Here is a 27,081-nt window from a genome sequence, read left to right as displayed (position 1 = left end):
TACCTACCCAGAAAAAAATATCACAAAAATGTTTTCAATTAAAAAATTTATTCAATCAATCATATTTTAATTGAATACGGATTTTTTCCATTAATTCAAAAATTAATTGATTCAATATTTTTTTTAATTGTTAAGGAGTGATTATGGACCCAAACATTAACCTCAAATTAGTGTTCCTGGAATTTTACATATGTGAATCACGTTGCATCGAAATCAAGGTGCGCCCTTTACAGCGCGTTTTCCGCAAACATTTTAATATAAAATTTGCATAATTTCAATTAAAATTTTAATTGAATTTATTGGATATTCCAAGTTTCATAAAAATCTTCCAAAAAAATCTTATAAAATTTTTCAAGTCGGAAGGGGTCTCGATCTTATATCGGAGGACTATTGTGAAGCAACTTAGCTCAAAAATAGTGATTTGCTGATCAAAGCAAATAACCTAAAAGCTGCAGAGAAGTTTGTTAATGCAAAACATATCGACATTATTCCAGTGACAATTTTGTTCGTATACAACAGACTTAATTGTTCTTACGGAAAAATTTTCGCTGACAAAATTCAAAAACTACTCGGAAGAGAGACTGCTTAAAGAAAGTCTGTTGACACAGATGCTGCTATTATCACCTTCAATAAAATAAATGCACGCGCGTTTAGGTAGGGTACACCATGTGCATAGTTAATGAGCTCATACCCAAATCGAGAAACTGTCAGAAACTTGGCCACACCAAAAGCCACTGCAAAAGTGTTACACTATGCGCAGGGCCTCTTCCTAAGAAAATTGTAATAGGAAGCGCCGCCATTCTACATCAAACGACCCCAAATGTCCTACTTATCTCAAGCACAAGTCAGTCAATAAAATTAAAATAAGCAATCGTTGCGCTGTCCGCGAAGCATGCAAAATTTTCAACTCTAATCCAGCCACACATCTCATAGAACCCCATGTATGAAAATCCATTTTTGCACAGATTGTAAATGGTAGTAATACTACTTCATCGACATCAAAATCTTCAACGCAAAATACAACCAATGACATAAGTCATTCCAAGACATAAGCCCAATAACCCACGAAAAGACATTCACTCGACCAACTTTATAAATCAATAACTCTTTATCCAATCAACAAATAACTACATAAAATCTTCATAATAGCACCAGTGAAAACGGAATTACTAGCAGGCCTGTTCCGATTTCCAGGGAAGTTTGCGTTTCCAAATCGTAATAAATCCGTACGATGCATCGGTTGATTCTCCGGTATTCGTACGATGTTCATTTTATTTACATTGAAATGTTTAAAATTACAATATAATTATACTACATTATCAAATTTGTTTTTGTTTGGTTTTGGAATTTTATTTTGATAAAATGCAGAGAGAAATACCTCTTTTCCCACTTCACCGTTTCTTTTTCTGACAGACACAATTCGGTGCACGCGCATTTTTGGTAGCTGTTAAAAATGGCAAGAACACAGCTGCAAACCTTGCTTAATTCAATAGAAAACGCCTTGCAAAGGCCCAAAAGCATTTGTATGAATAGAAAAACAAGTAAGAGCGTGCTTAGTTCCACCATTGATCGCATTTGTCGAGTTCTATGCGCGGTATCTCTTTTTAGACAAACATAGAATATTGAATAACACTGTTCTGCTATTGGAGCTATATCAAGTTGTAGTCCGATTCGGACCATAAATGAATGCTGAACATTGTAGAAGTCATTGTGTAATATTTCAGTTCATTCGGATAAGAATTTCGCCTTGTAGGGGCTCAAGAAGCAAAATCGGGAGATCGGATATATGGGATCTGTATCAAGCTATTGATCGATTCAGACGATATTAGACACGTATGTTGAAGGTCATGAGAGAAGCCGTTGTACTAAATTTCTTCCAAATCGGATGAGAATTGGGCTCTCTAGAGGCTCAAGAAGTCAAGATCCCTCATCGGTTTATATGGCAGCTATATCAGGTTATATACCGATTTGCGCCATACTTAGCGCAGTTATTGGAAGTCATAACAACATGCACCTCATTCAAAATTGCAGCGAAATTGGATGAGAATTGCGCCCTCTAGAGGCTCAAGAAGTCAAGACCCCAGATCGGTTTATATGACAGCTATATCAAAACATGAACGGATTTGGCCCATTTACATTCCCAACCGACCTACACTAATAAAAAGTATTTGTGCAAAATATCAAGCGGCTAGCTTTACTCCTTCGAAAATTAGCGTGCTTTAGACACACAGACGGACGGACATGGCTATATCGACTTAAAATGACATGACGACGCATATTTCGAGGTGATGCAAACAGAATGACGAAATTAGTATACCCCCATCCTATGGTGGGGGATAATAGCAAAGGCAAGCACATTTTGAAGGCGTTGAAAGATAAGGGTCGGCGTATAAATAGTGTGTTGGCAATCAGTAGAAAATTCAGTTCTGACTTTATGTCACCGCCAATGGGCCAGTTCCTGCACCTAATAACGACGACTATTTTCACAAAAAAAAGTTTGAGTAAGTTGAGTTCAGTAACAGAATAATTTTTGCAATTTACGATTTAAAAAAAAAAAAAAGAGGGGCGAAAGTTAGCGTGCTTGCCACACGGACAGACTGACGGAAATGGCTAGAAATGTCATAGCGATGGAAAATGGGATCTTAGACCAATATTTTAGTGTGTTACAAACGAAAATACGAAGTTAATATAACCCCATTCTAGTGTGGAGAGTATAAACATTAAAAACTTCCTACCTTTGTAGGAATCGTATGAATCTCAGAGAATCGTATTTAAATAGGTGAGATTTTATTACACCCAATTAGTAAAAATGCTTCCCATGAACATTAAATTAAGGAAGAGCAGAGATACTTCTCTGATATCAATAAGTGGTATCCGATACAAATTTAAAATCAATGATAATGGACCCCTGTTTATTATCAAGTCCTTGACCCAGAGCGAGAAGTTTACACGGCTGATCTCTGGTAATAATTTCACAAGCGTCGCCAGCACGAAATTTTTTCCTGATGTTCTCGCCGGAATTTGAAACCAAGTGTTCAGCGTCACAGTGGACAAATTCTGAGGTCCGGCGACCCCCCAATTAGTGTGCAGTCCATACTAGACACGTATGTTGAAGGTCATGAGAGAAGCCGTTGTACAAATTTAAGCTAAATAGGATGAGAATTGCGCCCTCTAGAGGTTCAAGAAATCAAGATCCCAGATCGGTTTATATGGCAGCTATATCAAAACATTGAAGTGATTTTTCTCAACTCAGTTAATCCGTTTCCGGCCCGCGTGTTCATCGAGTCAACAATTTAAGAAGGAAAGAAATTTTCCTCCTTTCCATCTATAATATAATTATAATACATAAAATTATTCCAACTATAATTTATGTCACTGCCTTGAAGAGATCTTGCGATTAAACCTTTCCCAAAGCAAGCACTCACTATTATTTTAGGCTGACCTCCAAAAGGTTTTTGATCTTGTGATCGTGACACATATTGTTCTCGAATTGGCTGATAGATATGTAGCTCATTGGGTTTTTTCAATTCTTATTGATCCGAGGATATACGTGAGAGTTGACAGTCACTACATTGAAAATTTTCCAATGTGCAATGGTGTGTCACAAGTCTCACCACTGTCTGTTGTGTTATATAATATTTATGCTTACACCTTTGCCAGGAGGATCTAGGATCACCAGCGCAGGAATGGTGTACGAACTCGAAAACGTTTGTTAGGTTGGATAAGGCCGAAATTCTTCACGTCTGTAGACGAAAAAGAGGTCATCTCCTGGAAATTCGCATTGCTGATTATGAAATTACTATAGCCGTCAAGATGAAATTGTGGACATGTCAAATTACTTTGTCAAAGATGGAGAGGATACAAAACATTCTTCGACTCATTTCCTCTAGTCGAAATGGCCCCATTCGACACGGTGATTGGTATTTGTGATCTCTTGTGACCGGTGTCTTGTCTCATGTCATTATACCTTTACAGTTGGACATCGAAATTTAACATGAGTAGACAAGATATGTTCATGAACAAGTGCTATAGGGCAGTCACTGGACTACTAAGGGCAACTCCTATAGATGCATTGCGAATTTATGCTAAATTCACCTACTTCGACGGACTTCTCGAGAGATTTTCTGTCAATAAGGCATCCAGGACCATAACGCTGTCTTCTGATGGTTTGCATGATGCATTTCGGAGTCACTTGGATTCTCGGGTTAATCTGTCCACTTAATCTAAAGGCAAGATTTTATTCTTTTTTCCTAATTATGGTATTAAATTACCCCGGAAACCACCTCCCGTGATAAACTTTAACTCCAGTATTCGGATTATTGATAGCTGTAGTTTTAACTGCAAGAACTTTACATCTCCTTCCGAGTACCGGTCCCTCTTGGCTCGTAAGATCTCGTCTTACAAACCTGAGATGATCTTGTACGCGGATGATTTATTTGATGGTGTAAATACTTCGTTTTCGGTTGTAAGACATGTTTCTCATCTGGATTATGAGAGCTTGGATGAGTGCCGTTTAACTGATAGGATTGGAATATTTTCTGATGAGCTAGCCGCAGTTATTGCAGCTATGACTCATGCAACAATTCAACGCAAAAATTTCTAATCTGTACTGTTAGTCTGTGTCATCAGGGCTTTAAAGGTGATCTGCAAAGAGATCTTTAATTTTATCTTACCCCAACCGCTTCAAGTGGATGTCGAGATTGTTTAAATTTCTTATCACATTGGTATCGTGGATAATTAATGGGCCAATTAGATTACCAGACACGCCCTGGGCTTGTCTCGAATTTTAGCTTCGCCCTGTCCTCTTAAGGCAATAGTTTCCCGTACGAGTCAATGAAATCCGAAATGAACGTTGCTTATTGGAGGTAGTCCATGACTTTTCGGGACGATAAACATTTCTATTAGCAGACCAGACCACAATCGCGGACTTTCAGGAAATGACTTTTTTTGTTGGCCAGTCTTAGTGTTAACAAGGCTTTTTTATCATCGGAGCCTCGTATATGTAATTTTTGTAATGTTATTCTTTCAGTAGGCTACATTTTAAGTGAATGCAAATTCCCAAGATTAGATGAACCTATAAGACAGGGCTGAGCCAATTACATCATTCCAATAATTCGTGCATATAGTTCATAGAGTCCTTGTCATTTAGATATAGTCTTTTTCTACTATATAAAAAAAAATAAAAAAATTATATAAAAACAAGTAAAAGCGTGCTAAGTTCGGCCGGGCCGAATCTTATATACCCTCCACCATGGATCACATTTGTCGAGTTCTTTTCCCGGCATCTCTTCTTAGGCAAAAAAGGATATAAGAAAAGAGTTGCTCTGCTATTAAAACGATATCAAGATATGGTCCGGTTCGGACCACAATTAAATTATATGTTGGAGACCTGTGTAAAATTTCAGCCAATTCGTATAAGAAATGCGCCCATTGCGGCTCACGAAGTAAAATAGAGAGAACGATTTATATGGGATCTGTATCGGGCTATAGACCGATTCAGACCATAATAAACACGTTTGTTGATGGTCATGAGAGGATCCGTCGTACAAAATTTCAGGCATATCGGATAATAATTGCGACCTCTAGGGGTCAAGAAGTCAAGATCCCAGATCGGTTAATATGGCAGCTATATCAGGTTATGAACCGATTTGAACCTTATTTGACACAGTTGTTGGATATCATAACGAAATACTTCGTGCAAAAATTCATTCAAATCGGATAAGAATTGTACCCTCTAGAGGCTCAAGAAGTCAAGACCCAAGATCGGTTTATATGGCAGCTATATCAGGTTATTGACCGATTTAAACCATACTTGGCACAGTTGTTGGATATCATAACGAAATACTTCGTGCAAAATTCATTCCATTCGGATAAGAATTGCGCCCTCTAGAGGCTCAAGAAGTCAAGACCCAAGATCGGTTTATATGGCAGCTATATCAGGTTATGGACCGATTTAAACCATACTTGGTACAGTTGTTGGATATCATAACGAAATACTTCATGCAAAAATTCATTCCATTCGGATAAGAATTGCGCCCTATAGAGGCTCAAGAAGTCAAGACCCAAGATCGGTTTATATGGCAGCTATATCAGGTTATGAACCGACTTGTATTTTATTTGACATAGTGGTTGAAAGTAAAAATAAAATACGTCATGCAAAATTTCAGCCAAATCGGATAGGAATTGCGCCCTCTAGAGGCTCAAGAAGTCAAGACCCAAGATCGGTTTATATGGCAGCTATATCAGGTTATGGACCGATTTGAACTATACTTGGCGCAGTTGTTGGATATTATAACAAAACACGTCGTGCAAAATTTCATTCTAATCGGATAAGAATTGCGCACGCTAGAGGCTCAAGAAGTCAAGACCCAAGATCGGTTTATATGGCAGCTATATCAGGTTATGGACCGATTTGAACTATACTTGACGCAGTTGTTGGATATTATAACAAAACACGTCGTGCAAAATTTCATTCCAATCGGATAAGAATTGCGCACTCTAGAGGCTCAAGAAGTCAAGACCCAAGATCAGTTTATATGGCAGCTATATCAAAACATGGACCGATATGGCCCATTTACAATACCAACCGACCTACACTGATAAGAAATATTTGTGCAAAATTTCAAGCGGTTAGCTTTACTCCTTCGGAAGTTAGCGTGCTTTCGACAGACAGACGGACGGACGGACGGACATGGCTAGATCGACATAAAATGTCACCACGATCAAGAATATATATACTTTATGGGGTCTCAGACGAATATTTCGAGTAGTTACAAACAGAATGACGAAATTAGTATACCCCCCATCTTATGGTGGAGGGTATAAAAAAACAAAAGAAAAATCAATAAAAAAAAGAATAAATAAATAAAAACCCAAAAAAAAAAAATAAATTTATGAATTGGTTTAATTTTTTTAACAAATGTGCGTATATAAAAAGTATTCAAAAATCTCATGTATATAAGACAGATACAGGCGCATATGATTCAGCTACCCGCCGCCTTTTCTTTCATATTTTTATAAAATATATATTGTTGATAAATAAAAAAAAATATATTGAAGTTGAAAGTTCTAGCTTGAGCACCACGCAAGCTGGAACTTTGAATTCAAATCTGTGTGGTGTTCTTCGTTATTACGGGCGCGTCCACAGGTTGCTGATAGTGGAATGCTCCATACGGAGTAACTGTAACTGCAGTCGCATACAATCAGCGGTATCAAGTGAAGAGTCTCAGTTAGAGACAGGGCTGTACCGACTTCTGCTTAAATATTGAGTATCAATGAGCTCCATATGACAAGGCGAGCCCTTAATGACCATCATGTTCCTAACCTAACCTAGAGTAGAAATACATATCGATGGGTTAATATAAAAAGAGCGATTTTTGTTACTTTATAAGAGGAGAAAATAATAACTTATATGCAATTGTATCCGCCCGAAATTTTGGGGCAAGGTGCATCTGACATTTGTCTTCTAGAATTAACAAAAAACGTTAACTATATTTTTCGTTTGTTCACAGAAGAATTAAAAATCCTGACTTTTTTGAAATCGTTATAAATTTGAAATTTATTTTTCAGAATTAGCAAAAAGCCGTTTCAGAAAAAAATGATTTAGGCCCTATATTAAGCCATCGACATGCTTATATTTATTTTAAACTATATAGCAAATAATAGATTTACATTAGTTATCCTAAAGCATTAAGCATCTTACTAACAAATTTTCCAATTCTCAAAACGTTAGATAATTTGTATTTTTTTTTTAATTTGATCAATATGTGGTTGTTGTTGTAGCAGTTTGTTGTGTACAATCTTTCGTCTGGTTGATTCTTTTGAGTGTCAAGATCCAGAAACTATGCGACTAAGATGGGCTGCGTCCAGAGGGAACTGGGTCTGAGTCGAGTGGGTCTGGCTGGGCAGTTTAACAGGTGACGTGTATCGTGTGGTCCCTGGTTACATCTTGCACGTCGGCATCAATCCTTGCTCTGTACGAGTTTAGGCGGCTACATCTGCCGGAACGTAATTGAGCCAGAACTACTCTGGTTTGCCGGGGGAGGTCAATTTCTTCGGGTGCAATGGGAGTCTATGTTTGTTTGTTTGTTTGTTTGTTTATTGAGTGTAACACCAGCACAACAAGATTATATCTTATATGTTAATGTGCTGATTCGCAATAGAGTATATAAAATAATGATTATTCTTTTTAAAAGGATATTAACTAATCTTAACATTTTAAATTATAGTAGTAAATATTAAGGACATTTAAAGAAAAATAATTCGTAGTTCATTTAAAAAATTTAAATAGCTCATTTTTGAATGAAGTTGCATTGCTTATGCTCTGTATGTTGGGAGGTAGGTTGTTCCAGAGACGCGTACTATGTACAATGTACTGTCGTTCAGAGGTTTGTGTGGCAAATCGTGGTTGAATGAGTTTTAGGCCACGGTTGGATCTGGCGAATTTCAGATGTTTGTGTAGGTATTCAGGTTCTTTTGTGTAGATTACCTTGTGCAGAAGAAGTAGACATCTGACATTCAGTAAGTTTGAAAAAGTTAAGTTAAATATTTGGTATGTAAATTGTGATATACGAGCTTGTCGACTTTTGTTAAACACATATCTTGCAATATCATTGTAAGCAACATTAAGCTTTCTACTGGTGTCTGCATCACAATTCGCAAATATCTCGCATCCATATAACAGTGTGGGAATTAAATAACTTTTTGCAAGTAACATTCGGATGTGAAAAGGAGTTGACAAGCGAACAGTCCATAAATTTCGCAGCATCCCACGTACTTTGCCAACTGTTGCATTAATGTGATTTGTCCACGTTAGGGTTGAATTAAAAGTCAATCCTAAATTTGTGGCTACTTGTACAAGATTCACTACAGAGTTACCAATTTTCACAACGAGATCATCAGTTATTGTCACATTTCTTTTACTTATCAGAATCAGTTTGGTTTTGGATGGATTTAAACATAATGCATTATTAACAGCCCAACAATGTATTAAGTCTAAATCAATATTTATGTTAGACACACAGGTTTGGATATCTTTCAGTTTGCAGTATGTGTAAAGTTGGACATCGTCAGCATACATTTGGATTTTAGATGTTGCAGGCACATCAGGCAGATCATTTATATACATGGAAAATAAAAGAGGGCCAAGGATAGAACCTTGAGGTACTCCTTTAAGGACATTCAGAGAGTTAGACCAACTATTGTTATAAAAAACAGACTGCGATCTTTGCGTCAAATATGATGATATCAGCTTGCAAGACGTCTCGGAGAAATTAAATAATTTCATAAGTTTTAGGACAAGAATATTATGGTTTACAGTGTCAAAGGCCTTACTGTGATCCAAAAGAAGGAGAAAGGATATCATTCCGTTATCCATACTTTGACGAAGGTTTTCAATTACATCAATCAGAACAGTGGTACAACTTCTTTTCTTTCTAAATCCAGATTGCCAGTTAGATAACAAATTTTCAGATTTCAGAAAATGCTCAATTTGGTTAGCCATTATGCGTTCCAGTGCTTTAGACAGGTATGGTAAAATGGCGATGGGACGGTACTCATTTTTTGATTTGCGAATAGGTACAATTTTTGCATGTTTCCATTCAAGCGGAAAAGTGGATTTAGTTAGAACAGTGTTAAATATATATGTTAAATATGGCAGAATCTTTGGCACAATTATTTTAATAAATCGTGGATTTATTTCATCAGTTCCGATCGCATTAGATTTAATGGACAGAATGCTGTGTAGAACCTCAGTTTCATTTACACAGCGAAAGGAAAAAGGATTTTCAACAGCTACCATGCACATATTTTCATATATATTTTCAGTAGGATAGACAGTGTTTATTGAAACAAAATTCTCATTTAGTTCATTTCTGTTCATGTTGGGTTCCAGCTGAGTATTGCGTTTTTCTCCAACGCCAATTTTTCGTATCTCATTCCATTTAGAGCGACTATTAACAGCATTCTGAAATTTATTATGAAAATACAATGTCTTTGCCTCAGTTATACACTTTCCAACAGCTCTTCTAGCATTTTTAAAATGTTCATGTAGTTGTGAGGTTCTAAAACGTTTCCAACGTCTATATGAAAAGTTTCTTTCATCAATCAAAGTTTTTATTCGCTGGTTAAACCAAGGTGGTTGTGAATATTTAATTGTTATTGTTTTCTCTGGAACACATCGATTGTATATTGAACAGATATGATTTTGAACAAATGATGTTTGTTCATCCGCAGAGTCAAAATGATAAATTGAGTCCCACGGTACTTCATCAGTAAGGTGATTCAGTAAATTGTAGTTTATTTTCTTAAAATCGCGATAGGTAATTCTGTTGTCTTGATAGGTCATGACGTAGTTATATGTTAGAAACAGTAGGTCATGTTTAGAAAAACCAGGTGCAGCAAGTTGGTCATAAAACAAAACATTTGCAACATTGTTAACAAAAAATATATCCAGAAGGCTGGATGAATGACTCGTAAAATGGGTGGGCACAGAAGTGTTAGTTGGTACTAAGCCCAACAGCTCCATCGAACTGGAAAAATGAGATTCAGACAATATATTGCTATTAAAGTCACCAGCTATAGCTATATTGTTGTAAGAAAACGAGATTGTTTCGATACAAGATAGGAGCATGTCATATGGTATATTGTTGTGGGGCCTGTAAACACAGCCAATCAGCATCTTCTCATTTGAATAACAGTTTATTTCTAGAAATAGGTATTCAATGCTGTCACCTTGTGATGACATACATTTAACAGTCGCATGTAGTCCAGATTTCAAAAATATAGCAACACCGCCACCATGACTTTGCCTATCGGCTCTAAATATGTTATATCCTGGTAAGGTATATATATTATCGCATATATCCGGGCGAAACCAAGTTTCAGATACACATATGGCATCTATAGCAGAATTCACAAAAGTATCTCGAAATTCATCCATTTTATTGTTCAAACTTTGTGCATTTATATGAACAATTGTAAGCCCAGGCATTTGGTTCTTAAAAATCTTCAGCATCAATTTGAGATTATCTCTGGAACCGCAAGAAGTGTCACTTGTCATATGTAATACGCATAAGCAATGCTAACAGTATGTATAGTTGACTTAAGTGCTGAGCTGTATTAAGGAAATTCGATTTAAATAGAGGCAAAACATATATATGATAACATAGAAAAAGGCATAGTAAAGCGAATATATAGTAACATACAATTAAAATTATTATATTAAATTTAATATGACACCAAAATATTTCAGGACTCAATATGAGCAACTGGTCTTTCAGGTGTTTCACGAAAGAGATTGGTAAGTTGCTCTATGTTTTCAACAAGCGTAGGGGAATCAGATCCAGGCCGCCTTACATAAACAAGGCCACGAAGCGAAAAAACAGACTCCAGATGTTTTTGTCGCTTAAGCTTCAGTGCATTTTGAAAAATTTTGTAATTATGGTTTGTCAGGTTCTCATTTATATAGAACGGTTTATTAGAGTCAAAACCTGCATGACTCAATACCAGGTTTGAATTAATTGATTTTCTAAACCTCGCAATATTTTTTATGTCTTCGCACTGGTAGGATCTTTGTCTTCTGATGGAGATGGTCCACATGAGAACTGAGGAGACAGCCCCTCGTAGTTCGGAGGGCAGCAATCTGACAGCTCTGAATATTATTCCACTGCGTGTCACAGAGCTGACGAGACCACACTGGCGCTGCATAACTTATCACAAACCGGCCAATTGCTTTGTACGTCTTTGTCTGCACAAGTGTGGCCGGCAAGTGACTTGAAGACCTTGTTTCTACTTTTGACTTTATCGCAAATTGCTGTGGCATGTGGGGAGAATGTGTAAAAGCTGTCAAATGTGACGTCAAGTATTTTGGGACACTTGATGGTCGGAATCATTTCTCCTTCGACCATCACAGTCAGCCCGGCACCTCACGCGTATTTGTAGTGAACAATGTGGCTGAAGATTTGGTGGCAGATATCTTCAGATTTCTTGAGGCAAGTTCGTTGGGGAAGACCTTCAACCTATCGCTCATGTCAACAATGGGTGGGGGGTCTGATGACATGATCGTACAAACGTCCGCATATGATACGATCTCTATGCCGTCTGGAGGGGGTGGAATGGGGGATAGGTAGTGGTTAAACAGTGCCGGATATATCACTTCATCTGGGGGAACTCCCTGTTTCACTCTATGGTGTTTTTCGCGATCCAGCGTTTTAGGCCTGGCTGGAGGAACGTGTTAGCGATGTCCTCAAATAGTTTGGCATGGCTGACCGTGTCGAATGCTTTCGATAGGTCCAGTGCCACGAGGACCGTCCTATAACATGGCCTGGGCTGATTTAAGCTACGGCAAATGTGTGCGGTGATGGCATGCAAAGCAGTTGTTGTGCTTCCCAGGCTTCGAAATCCATGTTTGTTTTATGATGCCCTATTGTTACGAATAAGTTTTTCTTGCTTTATCTGTAAAATTTTGTTTATACAATACATTTTTTTTTTGGAAAAAAATCGATTTTTATGCTGTATTTTGAAAAACATCTCAACCGTTCACTCGAGTTGATGTCTTTGAAATTGCATGTTTTCATCTCCGACATAAATTTTACTATGCACAACTCGTTTCGCTTTATAATGCTCTGACGTTTGTCTCGTTTGTCAAAAAAAAAGGTCATTCAAGAATGCGAGCCAAAATATATGCAGAAATTGTGCTAAATAAACACAGCCCCGAATAATGTCAGAAAATAAAATCGAATTTTTTCCACAAAAAAAAAATATATTTATATAAAATCAACAAAATTTTACAGGTACAGCCAGAAAGAATGGGTTTTAACTATAGTGTATCATACCAAATGCAATTTTCAAAACATCTCAACTAGTGCGAACGGTTGAGATGTTTCAAAAAGACATAAGCAAAATGAGTCGGTGTAGACATTGCATTAACTGAATAAAAATGAAGAGAAAAGCCACCTAAAGGATTGTACTTCGTTCGTTTTTCACATTTGAAAAACATGTTTTTCGTGATTACTTTTTTGAAGCACTACAAAAAGTCCATGATAACATAATAATTTTATTAAAATTATTTTATAAATTATTGGTGAATGTCCTACTGAACAAAATATGTAAGTTTTTAAAAAAGTACCTACGAAAAATTTTGCGAAAAGCGAACTTAGTACCCAATATAAGTGAAAACTCATATCAAATTAAAAAAATTAACATTGGCTCAGTGTTCAACACACAGCTACAACAAAAACAACAAGGCTCAGATGAAGTTAACACTCTTTAACAGTTTAAAGGAATTTTAAATTTTGATGTTTCGAGCAAATAACAAATGTTAATACTTACCGATGGGCACAATATTGGGTTTCCAGAATGTTGCATGGCAATTGTGTAGCATATGTGGAGCAAACGTGTTACTCCTTCCCTATCCACGAAATCAGGATTATCTTTTTGTGCGTACATCCTTATGTAGCATTCCAATATTTTTCCATCATCCATTATACCTAAAAATCGTTCACATTGTTGTCGAAAAGCTACCGTCCCCAAGTAACTCGTTGTTGCCCTGGAAAGCGTGTGCATCAGCTGAAATAGACGCTGCCCGAGATCAACGTATTGGGGAAATACTTGCGACTGCGTTACAGTAAAATGGTTTTGTGTTAGAAAGGTAAACAAATAAAAACTGGTGGTTTCAGACAAAATGTTTACCACAAAAATATTTGCTGCTATTCCATTCACTCCTTCTTTTAAAGATTTCTCCTTCAGGATTTCGGATAATTTTTCAATCGGTACCAACTGTGTTAAATATTTTTCCGTCACATCTGCTCCTGATGCCGAACGGCTCATTGTGCTTTCGACCTTGAGTATACTAGAGGCCGAAGAATGACCACTGCCTTTGTTATTGTTACTGGGACCATCAGGTGCTTCTCCTCCTCCTTCATTGCTGCACTCTGATGTTGAGTTTCCCATTCCAGAAGAACTTCGAAGTCTTCTTCTATTCTATAATTTTTTAAACACGGAAATAAAGCGCAATAAGCAAATGCGCAATAGTAAATATTTTGTATAGAGAATTATTATAGAAGAAAAACTTCGTTCAATTTGCTTATCAAAAACCAAATTGATCATCTGTCGTCTAGTGCCGACGGAAAAAAATTTCAATTAGTTGGTAATCGGTTACTACAATCACAACATCCTAAAGGCCAAAACACAATGAGCACGTTGAGCTTTGTTTTTGAGCGTTGCGTTGAAAAATCCAACTCTGGAAATAAATACTAGAAAAGCAAAACGCAAAATAAAACAATTTTAAACTTTTGGTTTGTTTCATTTACCAGTCTAACGGATTCGCTTGCTTATGTATAAATAAACTCTTCTTCCCGCTAAATGCTCTGTACTTTTGGTTTCCTCTTTTGGTTTTGCCATTCAAATTGAATGATGACACCATATCTTTTTAATAAACGGCGATAAGATAATCCGCTTACCTAATCGTGGATAGCACTCTCATCCTTTGCCGTTTTTGGTGGGTTCCTACCAAAATTGGTGGGTTTTTATTCCTTTGGTAGGTTGGAAGGCTGACCTCATATTGTGTTAGGTTTTGCCAACATATAAATACCAAGTCAGTTACTAAAAATCTGTGTATTCGTTTATACTGCAGAATAAAACCATGGACGTCGAGAGGCCTTCTACTTTTACAAGGGGTCTCATTGTTTCAAATCTCAGAGAAAGAGTTTTGATTTCTGAAACGATAAAGGTTTTATATTGACTATTACTGATACGAGCCCTCGTTAGTATTGCTCAAAATGTAAAATACGGACATCAATCATTTTATTCTCATCAGCATGACGAAACAATTAAAGGTGGTCTCATTTATATAACAACCATAAATCATATGGTGCAATCCGCCATCTTGCCATCAAGCTGATCGACGTTTTGCCAACACACAAAAAGAAATTTGTGTGCGTACATGAGCAGAGAATATGCGAGAAAGAATATAACAACAAAGAGAATCGAAACAAAAATCTGACAAAATCAGTTATTAGTGCAACTATGATTTTGTGTATTTATCTTGTTGGCGCCATTTTTCTTTGTTTGTGTGTGTTATCGTTCTTAACAATAATACTCACACACACAACCAAAACTCGTTGATAGATAGTTCACCTAGCGAGAAAAAATTGTACTGAGCTGTTTACGGTACACTACCTGATAATTATGCCATGCGTCGAGAGATCACTTCCAAATTTCGTAAATTATGGATAAGAAATTTGGGGTTTGTGCGTTAAATGCCTTGATCCGGAAAATACGACTATATGGCACCAAAATAAAATCTGGTCCATGTTGAAGGGTCCATGCAACTCACTGGTTTGCGAATTTATTCTCTCATCTCATTCTTAATCGGGGTGAAATACGATTTTTATACATTCAAGAATTCTTATCGGGAGATCGGTATAAAAGGGGCCATATCAAGATACAGGTCATCTTTGAACTATAGGCTGTAGAGTTATTTCAACATAGAGAAAAAATTCCTAAAACGTACATGTAACTTATTAATACAACGATCTAGAATGTATACTTTTTAAGGTTGAAAATGTATAATTTGATGTGGTGCAAATGGAATAATAAAATTACCAACTCTTTAGTGCTGGGTATAAATAAATACATATGCCGCATTTTTGGCTTGCAGAAAATTTGGTAGGTTAAGCTGAGCATTATATTCAGCTTTTCAAACGGAATGCTGTCAAACTCCATATAAAAAAAACGTCGGCGAAATGTTGGCTGAAAATAGGTGAAAAAGTAGAACTTTGAGGAAAAATGGCAAAAAACTATTATAGTGGCAACACTTGAAACTATTGCCGGCATTATATTTGTTTGTTTTATAGGTTTCAATGGCTCGTTTTTCTTTATTTATTTGAGAAAAAATATGTAAAAAAGAGAAAACAATAAGTGCAGCTAAAAAAACATGTTTTGGAATGGAAATTAAAACATTTTATTGCTGTCAAAATCCGCTCGCGGAACAATTACAAATTTCAGCGGCTATTCCGAAAGCAGAATAGATCGGGTTTGTTAGGATATTTCTTAAGGGTGGGTTCGTTAGGATATTTCCTAAATTTAGGTAGGAAATAATTTTCTTGAGTAACAACCAGGATGTACTTATAGGGTGAGGTCATGCGAACAGCTGAGTACAATTTTTTTCATAGCTGTGATTTTTTCTAAAATCTCGAGGGATGTTCTATTTGATCCAACATTCCGACACATAAACCACAGAACAGTCTTATAATGATGAAAATACAAAAATAAATCACATATGAAGAAGATAAATTGTTAAACAAAGTTTACTTCTAAAACCATTTGCCAATCAAGGTAGTTTCTTTGGAATAGTTTCTTTTGTTGTTGTGCTAGTGACACTACCTCTTAATTGTACCATGAGTGGTACCGACTTCGATTTTTCACCCGAAAAACTGTCAAAACGAATTATAAATGCTGACGAAGAAAATTCGAACACATTCTGTCGAAGTGGTAATAAACCCCGTTTACTCTGCTCATTAAATCCGTCAGCTGATTTTATAAAGGGCAAACGGGATTAAATGGCTGGATCATCTGTTTTCCCTTTATAAAATGAGCTGACGGGAACCATAAATCCGAATTTAATGAGCAGTGTAAACGGGGTTTAAGTTCTATAAGCAAAATATCAGCGACATGTCGCTGCGCCAACACAAATTTCGCTTCAATTAATTACAAAGGTAAATAATTGCTCACGAAATGGGCACCTATCAACCCTGTTTCAATGCTGCTATCTCTGTTGTGTGTTGTTATTGATCCATGGAGACCCTCCAAGCCTAAACCTAAACGATGAGTTTCAGGATTGGAGGGTCTATATGGAACACTCTTCCTTTGACCATCGCTACATTAGGTTTAGAATAGCACGGCCAGCGCCGAATCCGATAAGCTTCCGGAATAAGTTGAAAACCAACTGGACAAAATTCGAAAGGCTACTCAGAAGAAGACTTGGGCAAGATAATTTAGATTGTCCAAGCATACAAGAGATTGACGAAAATTTCAACAGGATTACGACTGCACTGGTGGGGTCCTTCGAAGATAGTTGTCCTCTTCGGGAAAGGAGTTTATTGGGATGTGTATTACACAAGCTTTTCTGCGAACAGGTCGATAGCGTTAATGACGCTGCCAAGATAAAAAAGTCTCTCAAAAACCCATGTCCAAACTGAAACTTTAGTAGACGACATGTGAGTGAGAGCAGAGCAGAGACAACGGAGGACATATTGAGCCTTTGATGAAAACCCATTTTCCACAGGATACGAAGGGACTCACGTAGTCGAGTCACTGGAATCTTGGAATAATGACGTTGATCGAAGGTTTATAATAACGGAATTTATGGTGAAGAAATCCTTGAGGAGCTTCAAACCATTTAAGTCACCCAGACCTGATGGAATATTTCCGGCGTTACTACAGAAAGAGGCTGACTATCTGGCGCCTCGTCTGGCCAAAATTTTCACAGCGTACCAAGGACTTGCATATACTCCAAAAGGCAAGGGTGGTATTTATAACCAAGTCCGGCAAGGCAAGTTATGCGACACCAAAGGCCTACAGACCCATACACCTAACGTCCTTTCTATTCAAAACCAAACGTATTATGTGACATCCAGCGATCTGCGCAAATACAAACAGCATGCCTATGTCAAGGGAAGGTGTGGAGACTGCCCTGCACGAGGTTGTGAATAAAATAGAAAAATCCTTCGATGCGAATACGTACACACTGTCGGTATGCATTGACATCGAGGGAGCTTTTAACAATGTGCGGACCGACACATTGATCCAATCCTTACACCAGTACCGGGTGGACCCGGTCCTTAGAGACTGGATAAACCATATGCTAAGGAACCGGTGGATAAATTGTGTGTCCCATGGCATAAATATAAGGGAGAAGGTGGCACAGGGGGGCATTTTATAGCCACTCCTATGGGTGACCACCATAAATGACCTATTACGGATGCTGTCTTAGGAGGGATTAAAACCCTTTTGCTACGCAGATGACGTTATAATACTTCTAAGGGGCAAGAATCCGAACGAGCTATGCAGAAGGGCCGAAAGGGTCTTCCATATGACATATGACTGGGCCGGACCCAGAGGTCTAATGTTAACCCAGAGAAGACTGAAATATGCCTGTTCACGAGGAAGACGTAGTTGGGCCAATTTAACGCACCACGTTTTCTCAATAAGACGATTTCGATATCTGACAAGGCCAAATACTTAGGTGTGATCTTGGACAGGAAAATTATTGGAGATGACACATTCAGGAGCGTACTGAAAAGGCTCACAGCTCTTGGGCACTATTTAGACGCGCCGTAGGCTCGAAATGGAACAGGATCGTGATTAGACCAATACTTACTTACGCCTCAGAAGTTTGGTGGACTGCTATGGAGATAAAGTGCAACATAAGGACCATACAACAGGTTCAGAGAACATGTTGTCTTGGCATAGGCGGAGCGATGAGGACCACACCCACTAGGGCACTGGAGACTATTCTAGATATCCGACCCATTGACATACAGATTAAGTGTGAGGAAGCAACTGCGTCTATGAGACTTAAGGCAATGGGAGAATGGATTGAGGATGGGAGCAGCTCATACCACCGCGGTATAATTGTTGCGACCATAGGAAACCTGGAAGGAAGGGAAGTGGTTTCCGATCGGATACCTGAGATTAGCCTTGAAGTCGAGTGCGAGGCATTGCTGCCATCGGCACAGTCTTGGATTGACGGAACCCTAGTATTGACATCTGGAAGAACATGTTACATGTTGAATGAAATCAGCAAGTTTTTTTGCTTCGAAATCTATTATCGAAAAAAGTAGTCACAAAACAAATTAGCTAAAAACGAACATAGTACCATAAGAACAGCCATAAGAGATTAACGAGGATCGCCTCCTCCGCATGCAAATGTGGCTACAACAACAACAACCATATGATTTTTATGTTGTACAAATAAGACAACCACAAATAATTCAACCATGGGTATTACCGAATTTATTGACTCTAATACCGATTACCACGCGTAAACATCCGTTTTCGTTGATGTTTCTATCGCTTCATAGGGATTAAGTTGTAAACCAATTAAATGGTAAATATGGACCAGTATCAGGCACAGGTAATTATTTGCCTTTTATATTGTTAATATGCCATAAATTTAGCATCAGCAATAACAATTCATGTTTATGTAGTTGCTCTCCGTTGAAAAAGCGATACATGCTTCAGAAAATTCCAAGGAGCGCGAGGAATTACGTACCCTTAAAGACAATTTGATTGAGTTAATAGCACTTACTCAGTTCGTAGATGAGGAGAAACAGAATGAAGATGACGAGGAAGTTAACCTAGACGACTATGAAATGCACAGGTTTATGAGTGAAGTAAAAGAAATTGATCAAAAAGATGAATTACGGAGGCTTAAGGTGATATGCTTTATTAATAACAAAAATTGGAATACCGAATATATATATGAATACTTGTAGGATAAATGCGAACGAATGGTCGGAGAAAAATGTAGTGCTCCATATATGCACTCGTGGGGAGCTATAACTTACCATAATGCCCTTATTTGTAGTATGGAAGATGAAGCTGTTGTCGCTGATGATGGCAACATCGATGTGAAATTCCGAGTTCTTTTCACGAATCCAACGCATAAAGAAATGTTACCATGTCCTTTCTTTTTGGATGGTAGTTGTCGGTTCGACAGTGAAAATTGTCATTTTTCTCACGGTGAAATGGTGTCTGCTGGTTCTCTGCGGGAGTATACCGTTCCTGATTTTTCTCGCTTGTCAAGAAACTGCGTAGTTTTAGCGAAAACCGGGGATAATTTGTGGCAACGTGGACGTGTTCTATGCGCAAACTATGTAGAAAAGGAGTGTCGGGTTCGTTTGGATAACAGCTCTACTAAGAATAGGGAGCAAGACTTCAAATTTGTGGATTTGTTGCCAATATTTGAAGGTGAGAATAATTCTTTTGTGTCGCCGAAATCGTAATAGAATATTTGCTATTATATCTGTCAGAAGATGGAGATTCTACCAGCGATTCCGAAAGTGAAACAGGCTATCCAGCGATAAATGTTGATAATTGCAATCTTAATACATTCACCTATGACGTTAGTCAATCTCTCGGAGATTGGGAAAGATATACAAGGGTAAATTACGCACGGAAATATACAATGTGTGTGTAGCTATCTACAGAAGTTTATCATCCTTTAATTTACCTTTAAGGGCATTGGCTCCAAATTAATGGCTAAAATGGGGTACATACATGGTACAGGGTTAGGTTCCAATGGAGGTGGTATTATAACACCTATAGCAGCACAAATCCTACCAATGGGAAAATCATTAGATTATTGCATGAGCTTGCGAGAAGCTGCCAATGGAGACGAAAATCTTTTCAGCGCTGAAAAAAAATTGCAAAAGGATAAGAAAAAGCAGGAAGCAATAAGTGCAAGAGCCTACGAACGCGAAACAACACGAGTTGATGTATTCTCTTTTATCAACGAAAATGTTTTAAGTACCTCTAAGCCTATTCATCAGTCCGGACCTCTTAAAAAGTGCTTTCAAAATCATAGCTCTAAGTCCTTAAATGTGGAAAGCGTTAAGGTAGCGGACGATATTCGACGCAAAGAACGAGAAATAGCTGAAGTTAGAAAATCGTTAAAACGTAATGCTGAAGGTGGTGCCGACATTTGCAGCAGACTTAAGAAAAAGCTACGCGAAAAAACGTACGAATTAAGCTGTTTACAGGAAAAACAAGATCATCTCTCTAATGAACAATCTTCCCGAAAGACCAAATCCTTTGTATTTTAATAAGAATACCATGATCTTCGAGAAAGATAGACTCAGTAAAATAATTATCTTATAGAAACTTTCCTGCTATCTACTACTATAAATCTGATCAATCCCATGACAGCCGGTTGTACGTGCCGGATTGGCCCGATTGAGTCTTTATTCGGCAAGTGATGCCGCCTCAGTGTACAAAACACTGCTACAACAACAACAACTATATATCTGATTTATAACTCTCTTTATTTTCGAACTACTCATGCGTACAAATTTCCATTTAATCGAAACGAAATTGTTAGTGTTAAATATTCGCCAGAATAAGCATGTTCATATTAAAAATTAAACGATTTCCCAGTTTTTTATTTTACTTTAGTTTTTTTTTATGGGTTTACCACATTTTTTGAATACATTGAATAAGTAAGAATCTGATATTTTTCAAATGTTTCCCTAAAACATGGCCAAGATTTTTGAATCTATTATGTATTGTAACCAACGTTACCGTTGAAAATTTTTAAATAGTCGCGCAAAAAGTAGTTTTTTTTTTGTAAAATGGTTTAGTCTCTTGGCTAAAAAAATGCCTGCACCAAATTTGATAATGATGGAAATTGTACACAAATTAAAATGGACGAACATTTTTAAATCGAAGCGGAAAGTGAATCGATCAGGGGCCTAATTCTCGCATCCGCTATCTAGCGAGTTGTTGTTCCAAGATTAACTCCGACCCGTAAATACAAGTTGGATTATGGCTTACGATCGTAATTTGCCAAAGAGTTATCGATTTCGGGGAAGGAAAATCGATTCGTCACCACCGTAGCGCAGAGGTTAGCATGTCCGCCTATGACGCTGAATGCCTGGGTTCAAATCCTGGGAGACCATCAGGAAAAATTTTCAGCGTGGTTTTCCCCTCTTAATGCTGGCAACATTTGTGAGGTACTTTGCCATGTAAAACTTCTCTCCAAAGTGGTATCACATTGCGGCACGCCGTTCGGACTCGGCTATAAAAAAGAGGCCCCTTATCATCGAGCTTAAACTTGAATCGGACTACACTCATTGATATGTAAGAATTTTGTCCTTGTTCCTTAGTGGAAATTCATGAGCAAAATTTGCATTTGCAAAATCGATACGTCGAGCTTATTTTGCCAACTCAAAGGTAAACAAAGCAAATTGTTCTAAACAATATGCAATTGTTTTTTGTTTAACGATATGGTACTGTTTTTACACTATAAATTGATGTTTTAAGTGAAAGTGGACAAAAAAGTGTGTGGATTTCGTCTCCTCTAGCACAGCTAACGGTGATTGTTTGATATTTGTTTTTTCTGGCGGAGGGGGAGGAGAACAACAAATTGTTTGATGTTTGTTTTTTTCCGGCAGGCACAAGGAGAACAACAGCCAAAGTACAATTGGATAAAGTCAGAACCTTTTCCTTGAAAAATTATTCTGCTGCCTTAAATTTAATGGTTAATGATACAACTTTTGGTTTGGTCATGTTTGCAGATAATTTACTTTGCAGAATTTGACATAAGCACAAGGAGAACAACAGCCAAAGTACAATTGGATAAAGGCAGAACCTTTTCCTTGAAAAAATATTCTGCTGCCTTAAATTTAATGGTTAATGATACAACTTTTGGTTTGGTCATGTTTGCAGATAATTTACTTTGCAGAATTTGACATAAGCACAAAGTTAATTTTGTCCAATTTAAGGAACCAAAAATGTAAATATTTTATAATTATTCTTTTATTTTATGCAATAAATACTTCGATGTCTTATTTGTAGCCTAGTTTCTTGAAAATAGACAAAAATTTGTTATTTCGATAGGTAAATTGCTGCGGACAAAAACTCGCACATTTCTGTCCGAAGTTTCGAATAGAATTAAGCGATAACGGATGTCATAATCCAAAAAATGCGAAACTCGATCGTAATAAGTCGATTGCGGATGCGAAAATTATGCCTTAGTATAGTTGTAAAATGGTCTAGCTCTCTTCCTTTTGGTGGGTGTTACAAACAAGGGCACTAAGCTATACCCATATGCCAATTTCACTCAGGTGCTTGAATAGTGGCGTAACTCAAAGTTGGTTTTGCAGAAATAGCTTTTTTAAACTTCAATTCCATTCACTTTCAGGGAAAAACCAGTAATGAAAGGCAAAAGTCGGATGCAGCCGACTATCTAATACCCTACACCACCGGGTCTACCCACTACTTTTAATAGATAGAACCTATGCCTAAATCTTATTTTTGTACCTATTGTATTGAATTTGGAACCATGGAAGATTTTCTTACGGTGAAACTTCTGTAGGAATTGTGGCTTAAAAAAGATATATCTGGTTTTTCATCAAGAACGCTACTACAAAAGTTTTTTTATATTTAACATTGTTGAATTAAGAACGTTGGCCCCAACATCAACGACATCAACGATACTACCCTGTGGTGAAGGTGGCGCAAATTCCCACTAGGCTGCCAAATTCCTGGGGACTTACCAATTGACACTCAAATATTTATTTGCATTATCATGTGTAGCAGCCACAAGATCAAAAAATTTATGATTATAAACGTATAAATTTTAAATTAAAACTAAGCATTTGACGTTCTAGTGGAATTTGGATACAACTTTGGAGTTGGACAATTTCATCAACACGGCAAGTGTGCCAACATTCTTAATTCAACCATGACAAAAATGGTGGTGGATATCGATGAAATTTTTTATTTCTGTGAAAGTACGTTCGATGCCATTATGTATGGAACTCGATTTCTTTTGCATGGCCACAACGGCGCGCTTGCAGAAGTTCAGACGCTGAACCCTATTTTCGGCGGGTTTCAGGCATAAATCGGTCGATGCAGCTGCAATTTAGCGTTCGATATTCGTACGAAGTTCATCAATCGTCGCTGGCTTGTTGGCATAAACTAATGACATAATGTCAAGGTAATATACAGCAAACAGCTGAGTACAACTTATTTCTCTCTTCGATTTGAAACTAATTGAGCAAGGCGGATTTAAAAAAGTGGTCTCACGCGAACAGCTGTTAACAGCCGACCGTGTTTGACGGTATTAAGATTTCAGATTTTTGTTTGCATTCTCTTTGTTATTATCTTAATCTCGCATATTCTCTGCTTATGTAGGCACATGTATACACACACGCACACAAATGTCTTTGTGGGTGTTGGGAAAACGTCGATCAGCTTGATGGCGGATTGCACCATGTGATTTGTGGTTGTTGTACAAATGAGACCACCTTTAATTGTTTCGCCATGCTAATTGAGAAACTTATTGCTGTGCAATGATGCTTATTTCGTTATTCCTTCATTAACAAAGTGATGTCGGTAAGACGATGCGTGGACGATTACCAAATCGTCTGGCCAAAATTTTCACAGCGTGCCTAGCACTTGCATATACTCCGAAAGCCTGGCACGAGACAAGGGTGGTGTTTATATCCAAGTCCGGCAAGGCAAGTTATGCGACGCCAAAGGCCTACAGACCCATAAGCCTAACGTCCTTTCTACTCAAAACCATGGAAGAGTAGGACATCAAGCGAACTGCTTATATACAAACAGCATGCCTATTTCAAGGGAAGGTCGGTGGAGACTGCCCTGCACGAGGTTGTGCATAAAATAGAAGAATCCTTCGATGACAAAACGTACACACTGGCGGTATGCATTGACATCTAGGGGGTTTTTAACAATGTGCGGACCGAAACACTGATCTAAATCTTAGACCAGTATCGGGTGGACCCGGTCCCTAGAGACTGGATAAACCATATGCTAAGGAACAGGTGGATAAATTGTGTGTCCCACGACATAAATATAAGAGAGAAAGTGGCACAGGGGCATTTTATCACCACACCTATGGGTGACCACCATAAATGACCTATTACGGATGCTGACTGAGGAGGGAAATGAATCCGTCTGCTACGGAGAAGATGTTATAATACTTCTAAGGGGTAAGGATCCGAACGAGCTATGCAGAAGGGCCGAAAGGGTCTTGCATATGACTGGGCTGGACCTAGAGGTCTCAATTTTAACACAGAGAAGACTGAAATATGCCTGTTCATTAGGAAGACGTTGGTGGGCCAATTTAACGCACCACGTTTCCTCAATAAGACGATTTCGATATCTGACAAGGTCAAATACTTAGGTGTGATCTTGGACAGGAAACTGAATTGGAAGTGTCACATTCAGGAGCGTACTGAGAAGGCTCACAGATGTTGGGCACTATGTAGACGGGCCGTAGGCTCGAAATGGAGCCTGAATCCCAGGATAGTCCACTGGCTCTACAGGAGCGTGATGAGACCAATACTTACTTACGCATCAGTAGTTTGGTGGACTGCTATGGAGAAAAAGTGCAACATAAGGACCATGCAACAGGTTCAGAGCACATGTAGTTTTGACATAGGCGGAGCGATGAGGACCACGCGCACTAGGGCACTGGAGACTATTCTAGATATCTGACCCATTGACATACAGATTAAGGGTGAGGCAGCCACTGCGGCTATGAGATTTAAGGCGATGGGAGAATGGATTGAGGATGGGAGCAGCCCATACCATCACGGTATAATCGAGGCGACGATAAGAAACCTGGAAGGAAGGGAAGAGGTTTTCGATCGGATACTCGAGATGAACCTTGGAGTCGAGTGCGAGGATTGACGGAACCCTAGTATTGCCATCTGGAAGATCATGTTACACTGATGGATCAGAGCTAGAGGACAGATTGGGCCTGGGAGTTTACATTAAGAACCCAAGGACTGATATATGTTTTAGACTACCTGACCATAATACGGTCCTACAGGCGGAGATGGTGCTAACGTACGTCGAGTGTGAACATCTTTACCGACAGTAAAATTTCCATAAGGGCAATAACAACCAGGACGGTAAGGTCACGAACAGTCTTGCAGTGTAAGAAGGAGATTGACGCTTTCTCTGAGCATGTCAAAATCCGCATCGTTTGGGTGCCTGGCCATAACGGGGTAGGGGCAGACGATTTGGCGGTAAAGGCCAGAGGACTGCCGATTTTACACTTATGTAAAATCGGTGCGGCAAGTGATAGCATGTGTAGGGCATGCGGGGAAGATAAGACGTTGGAGCATTTCCTTTGTCATTGCCCGGCTTTCGCGTCTAACAGATACCGGCACTTAGGTGGAGACACAATACCAGACATGAACCAACTTAGGGGAGTGGTATTGAAAACAATTAAGGATTTTGTTAGTAGCACGGAATTCCTAAATTAAAATTTTCTTTTTAGAGGCTACTTTATAATTTTTGGAGCGCACAACAAGTCGATTACTGGCTTAGGTGTACATCCATAGTGGCATGGGCGGATTAATATCTGCACCCTCTTTTCAACTTAACCTAAGATGATGAGTTAAAATCTCCTCGTCGACCACTAACAAAACTTACAAAATTGTTTGAGTAGATAGAGTGGCAGAGAAAAAACCGAGAGCTAGCAGAAAAATAAAAAACATTTTTTTAAACATTGACAAATGTCCAAAGAATTCAAATACGGAACTAGTTTGTTGGAATTAGCATAAGTACTAGTTGCCATGACATAATTACCAGGTAGTGTACCGCAAATAGCTGAGTAAAATTTTTCTCGCGAAGTACACTATCTGTCAACGAGTTTTGGTTGCTTGTGTGTAATTTAGTTAAGAACCATAACTCACACAAAGAACGAAAAATGGCGCGAACTAGTAACATACACAAATTCAGAGTTGCACTTATAATTGATTTTGACAGATAGTGCACTCAATATTTTGTTGTTGGGCAACTGCCACTACCTGTAAATGAATATATATTGCTAGTTGCAGAGTCAACTGGTTACTCCAATGACAAGCCCATGTTAAATTCACCAGTTGTTTACACTGAATGTAAACAAAAGTGAAACTGGTCCTGATTACTTTGGAGGCTTGGAACTAGTGGCCTGGACTACTGGGTAAGAACCATAATACACACAAATAACGAGCGATGGCCCGAACTAGTAATAAACACAAAATCAGAGTTTCACTATTCAATGATTTTGACAGATAGTGCACTCAAATTTTTTTTTAAAAATTCGTAGGGGGTTGGGAAATTAACTTTGTACAAATAAAACGAACTTTTCACGAGTATAGATGAAATAGCTAAAAACTCAGATGGTGTTAGTAATTTTACTTAAGAGCATAATCGTAAGCATAATTTTATAACTGTTAGTTAGTGTTGAACTAAACTGTTGAACTAAATTTGCTGACTGTGGCATTGTTAACTTCTAAAATATATTTTATTATTTCATTTGGCTCCCCACAAACTCGCGGAATA

At 38.0% G+C, this 27,081-nt stretch overlaps 2 protein-coding genes across 4 annotated transcripts in view; one reads left to right on the top strand and one right to left on the bottom strand.

Annotated features, from left to right (window-relative positions):
• The window catches only part of LOC106088742 (uncharacterized), a 35,248-nt gene extending 21,137 nt beyond the window's left edge, over nt 1-14,111 (bottom strand). For both annotated transcript variants that reach the window (XM_013254406.2, XM_013254407.2), the window contains exons 1-2: nt 13,690-14,111; nt 13,330-13,614 (exon numbers count right to left, since the gene is read on the bottom strand). In XM_013254406.2, coding sequence (XP_013109860.2) covers nt 13,330-13,614; nt 13,690-13,950 — 546 coding nt within the window. In that variant the 5' untranslated portion in view covers nt 13,951-14,111. The remainder of the gene's footprint in view (nt 1-13,329; nt 13,615-13,689) is intronic.
• A 4,934-nt stretch (nt 14,112-19,045) lies between these two features.
• On the top strand, nt 19,046-21,163 carry LOC106088746 (zinc finger CCCH-type with G patch domain-containing protein). Of its 2 annotated transcripts, none has more exons than XM_013254415.2 (5): nt 19,046-19,135; nt 19,209-19,436; nt 19,497-19,971; nt 20,037-20,164; nt 20,241-21,163. In XM_013254415.2, exons 1-5 carry the CDS (start codon nt 19,106-19,108, stop codon nt 20,823-20,825), a joined length of 1,446 nt encoding a protein of 481 aa, XP_013109869.2. In that variant the 5' UTR covers nt 19,046-19,105; the 3' UTR covers nt 20,826-21,163. The 2 variants fall into 2 exon arrangements, with proteins under 2 accessions (XP_013109869.2, XP_013109868.2); XM_013254414.2 differs by having other exon boundaries at nt 20,034-20,164.
• The last annotated feature ends 5,918 nt before the right edge of the window (nt 21,164-27,081 follow it).

Source organism: Stomoxys calcitrans, chromosome 3, assembly GCF_963082655.1.
Source record: "Stomoxys calcitrans chromosome 3, idStoCalc2.1, whole genome shotgun sequence".
NCBI classification, from domain to species: domain Eukaryota; kingdom Metazoa; phylum Arthropoda; class Insecta; order Diptera; family Muscidae; genus Stomoxys; species Stomoxys calcitrans.
This window is presented reverse-complemented; position numbering and strand designations above follow the sequence as displayed.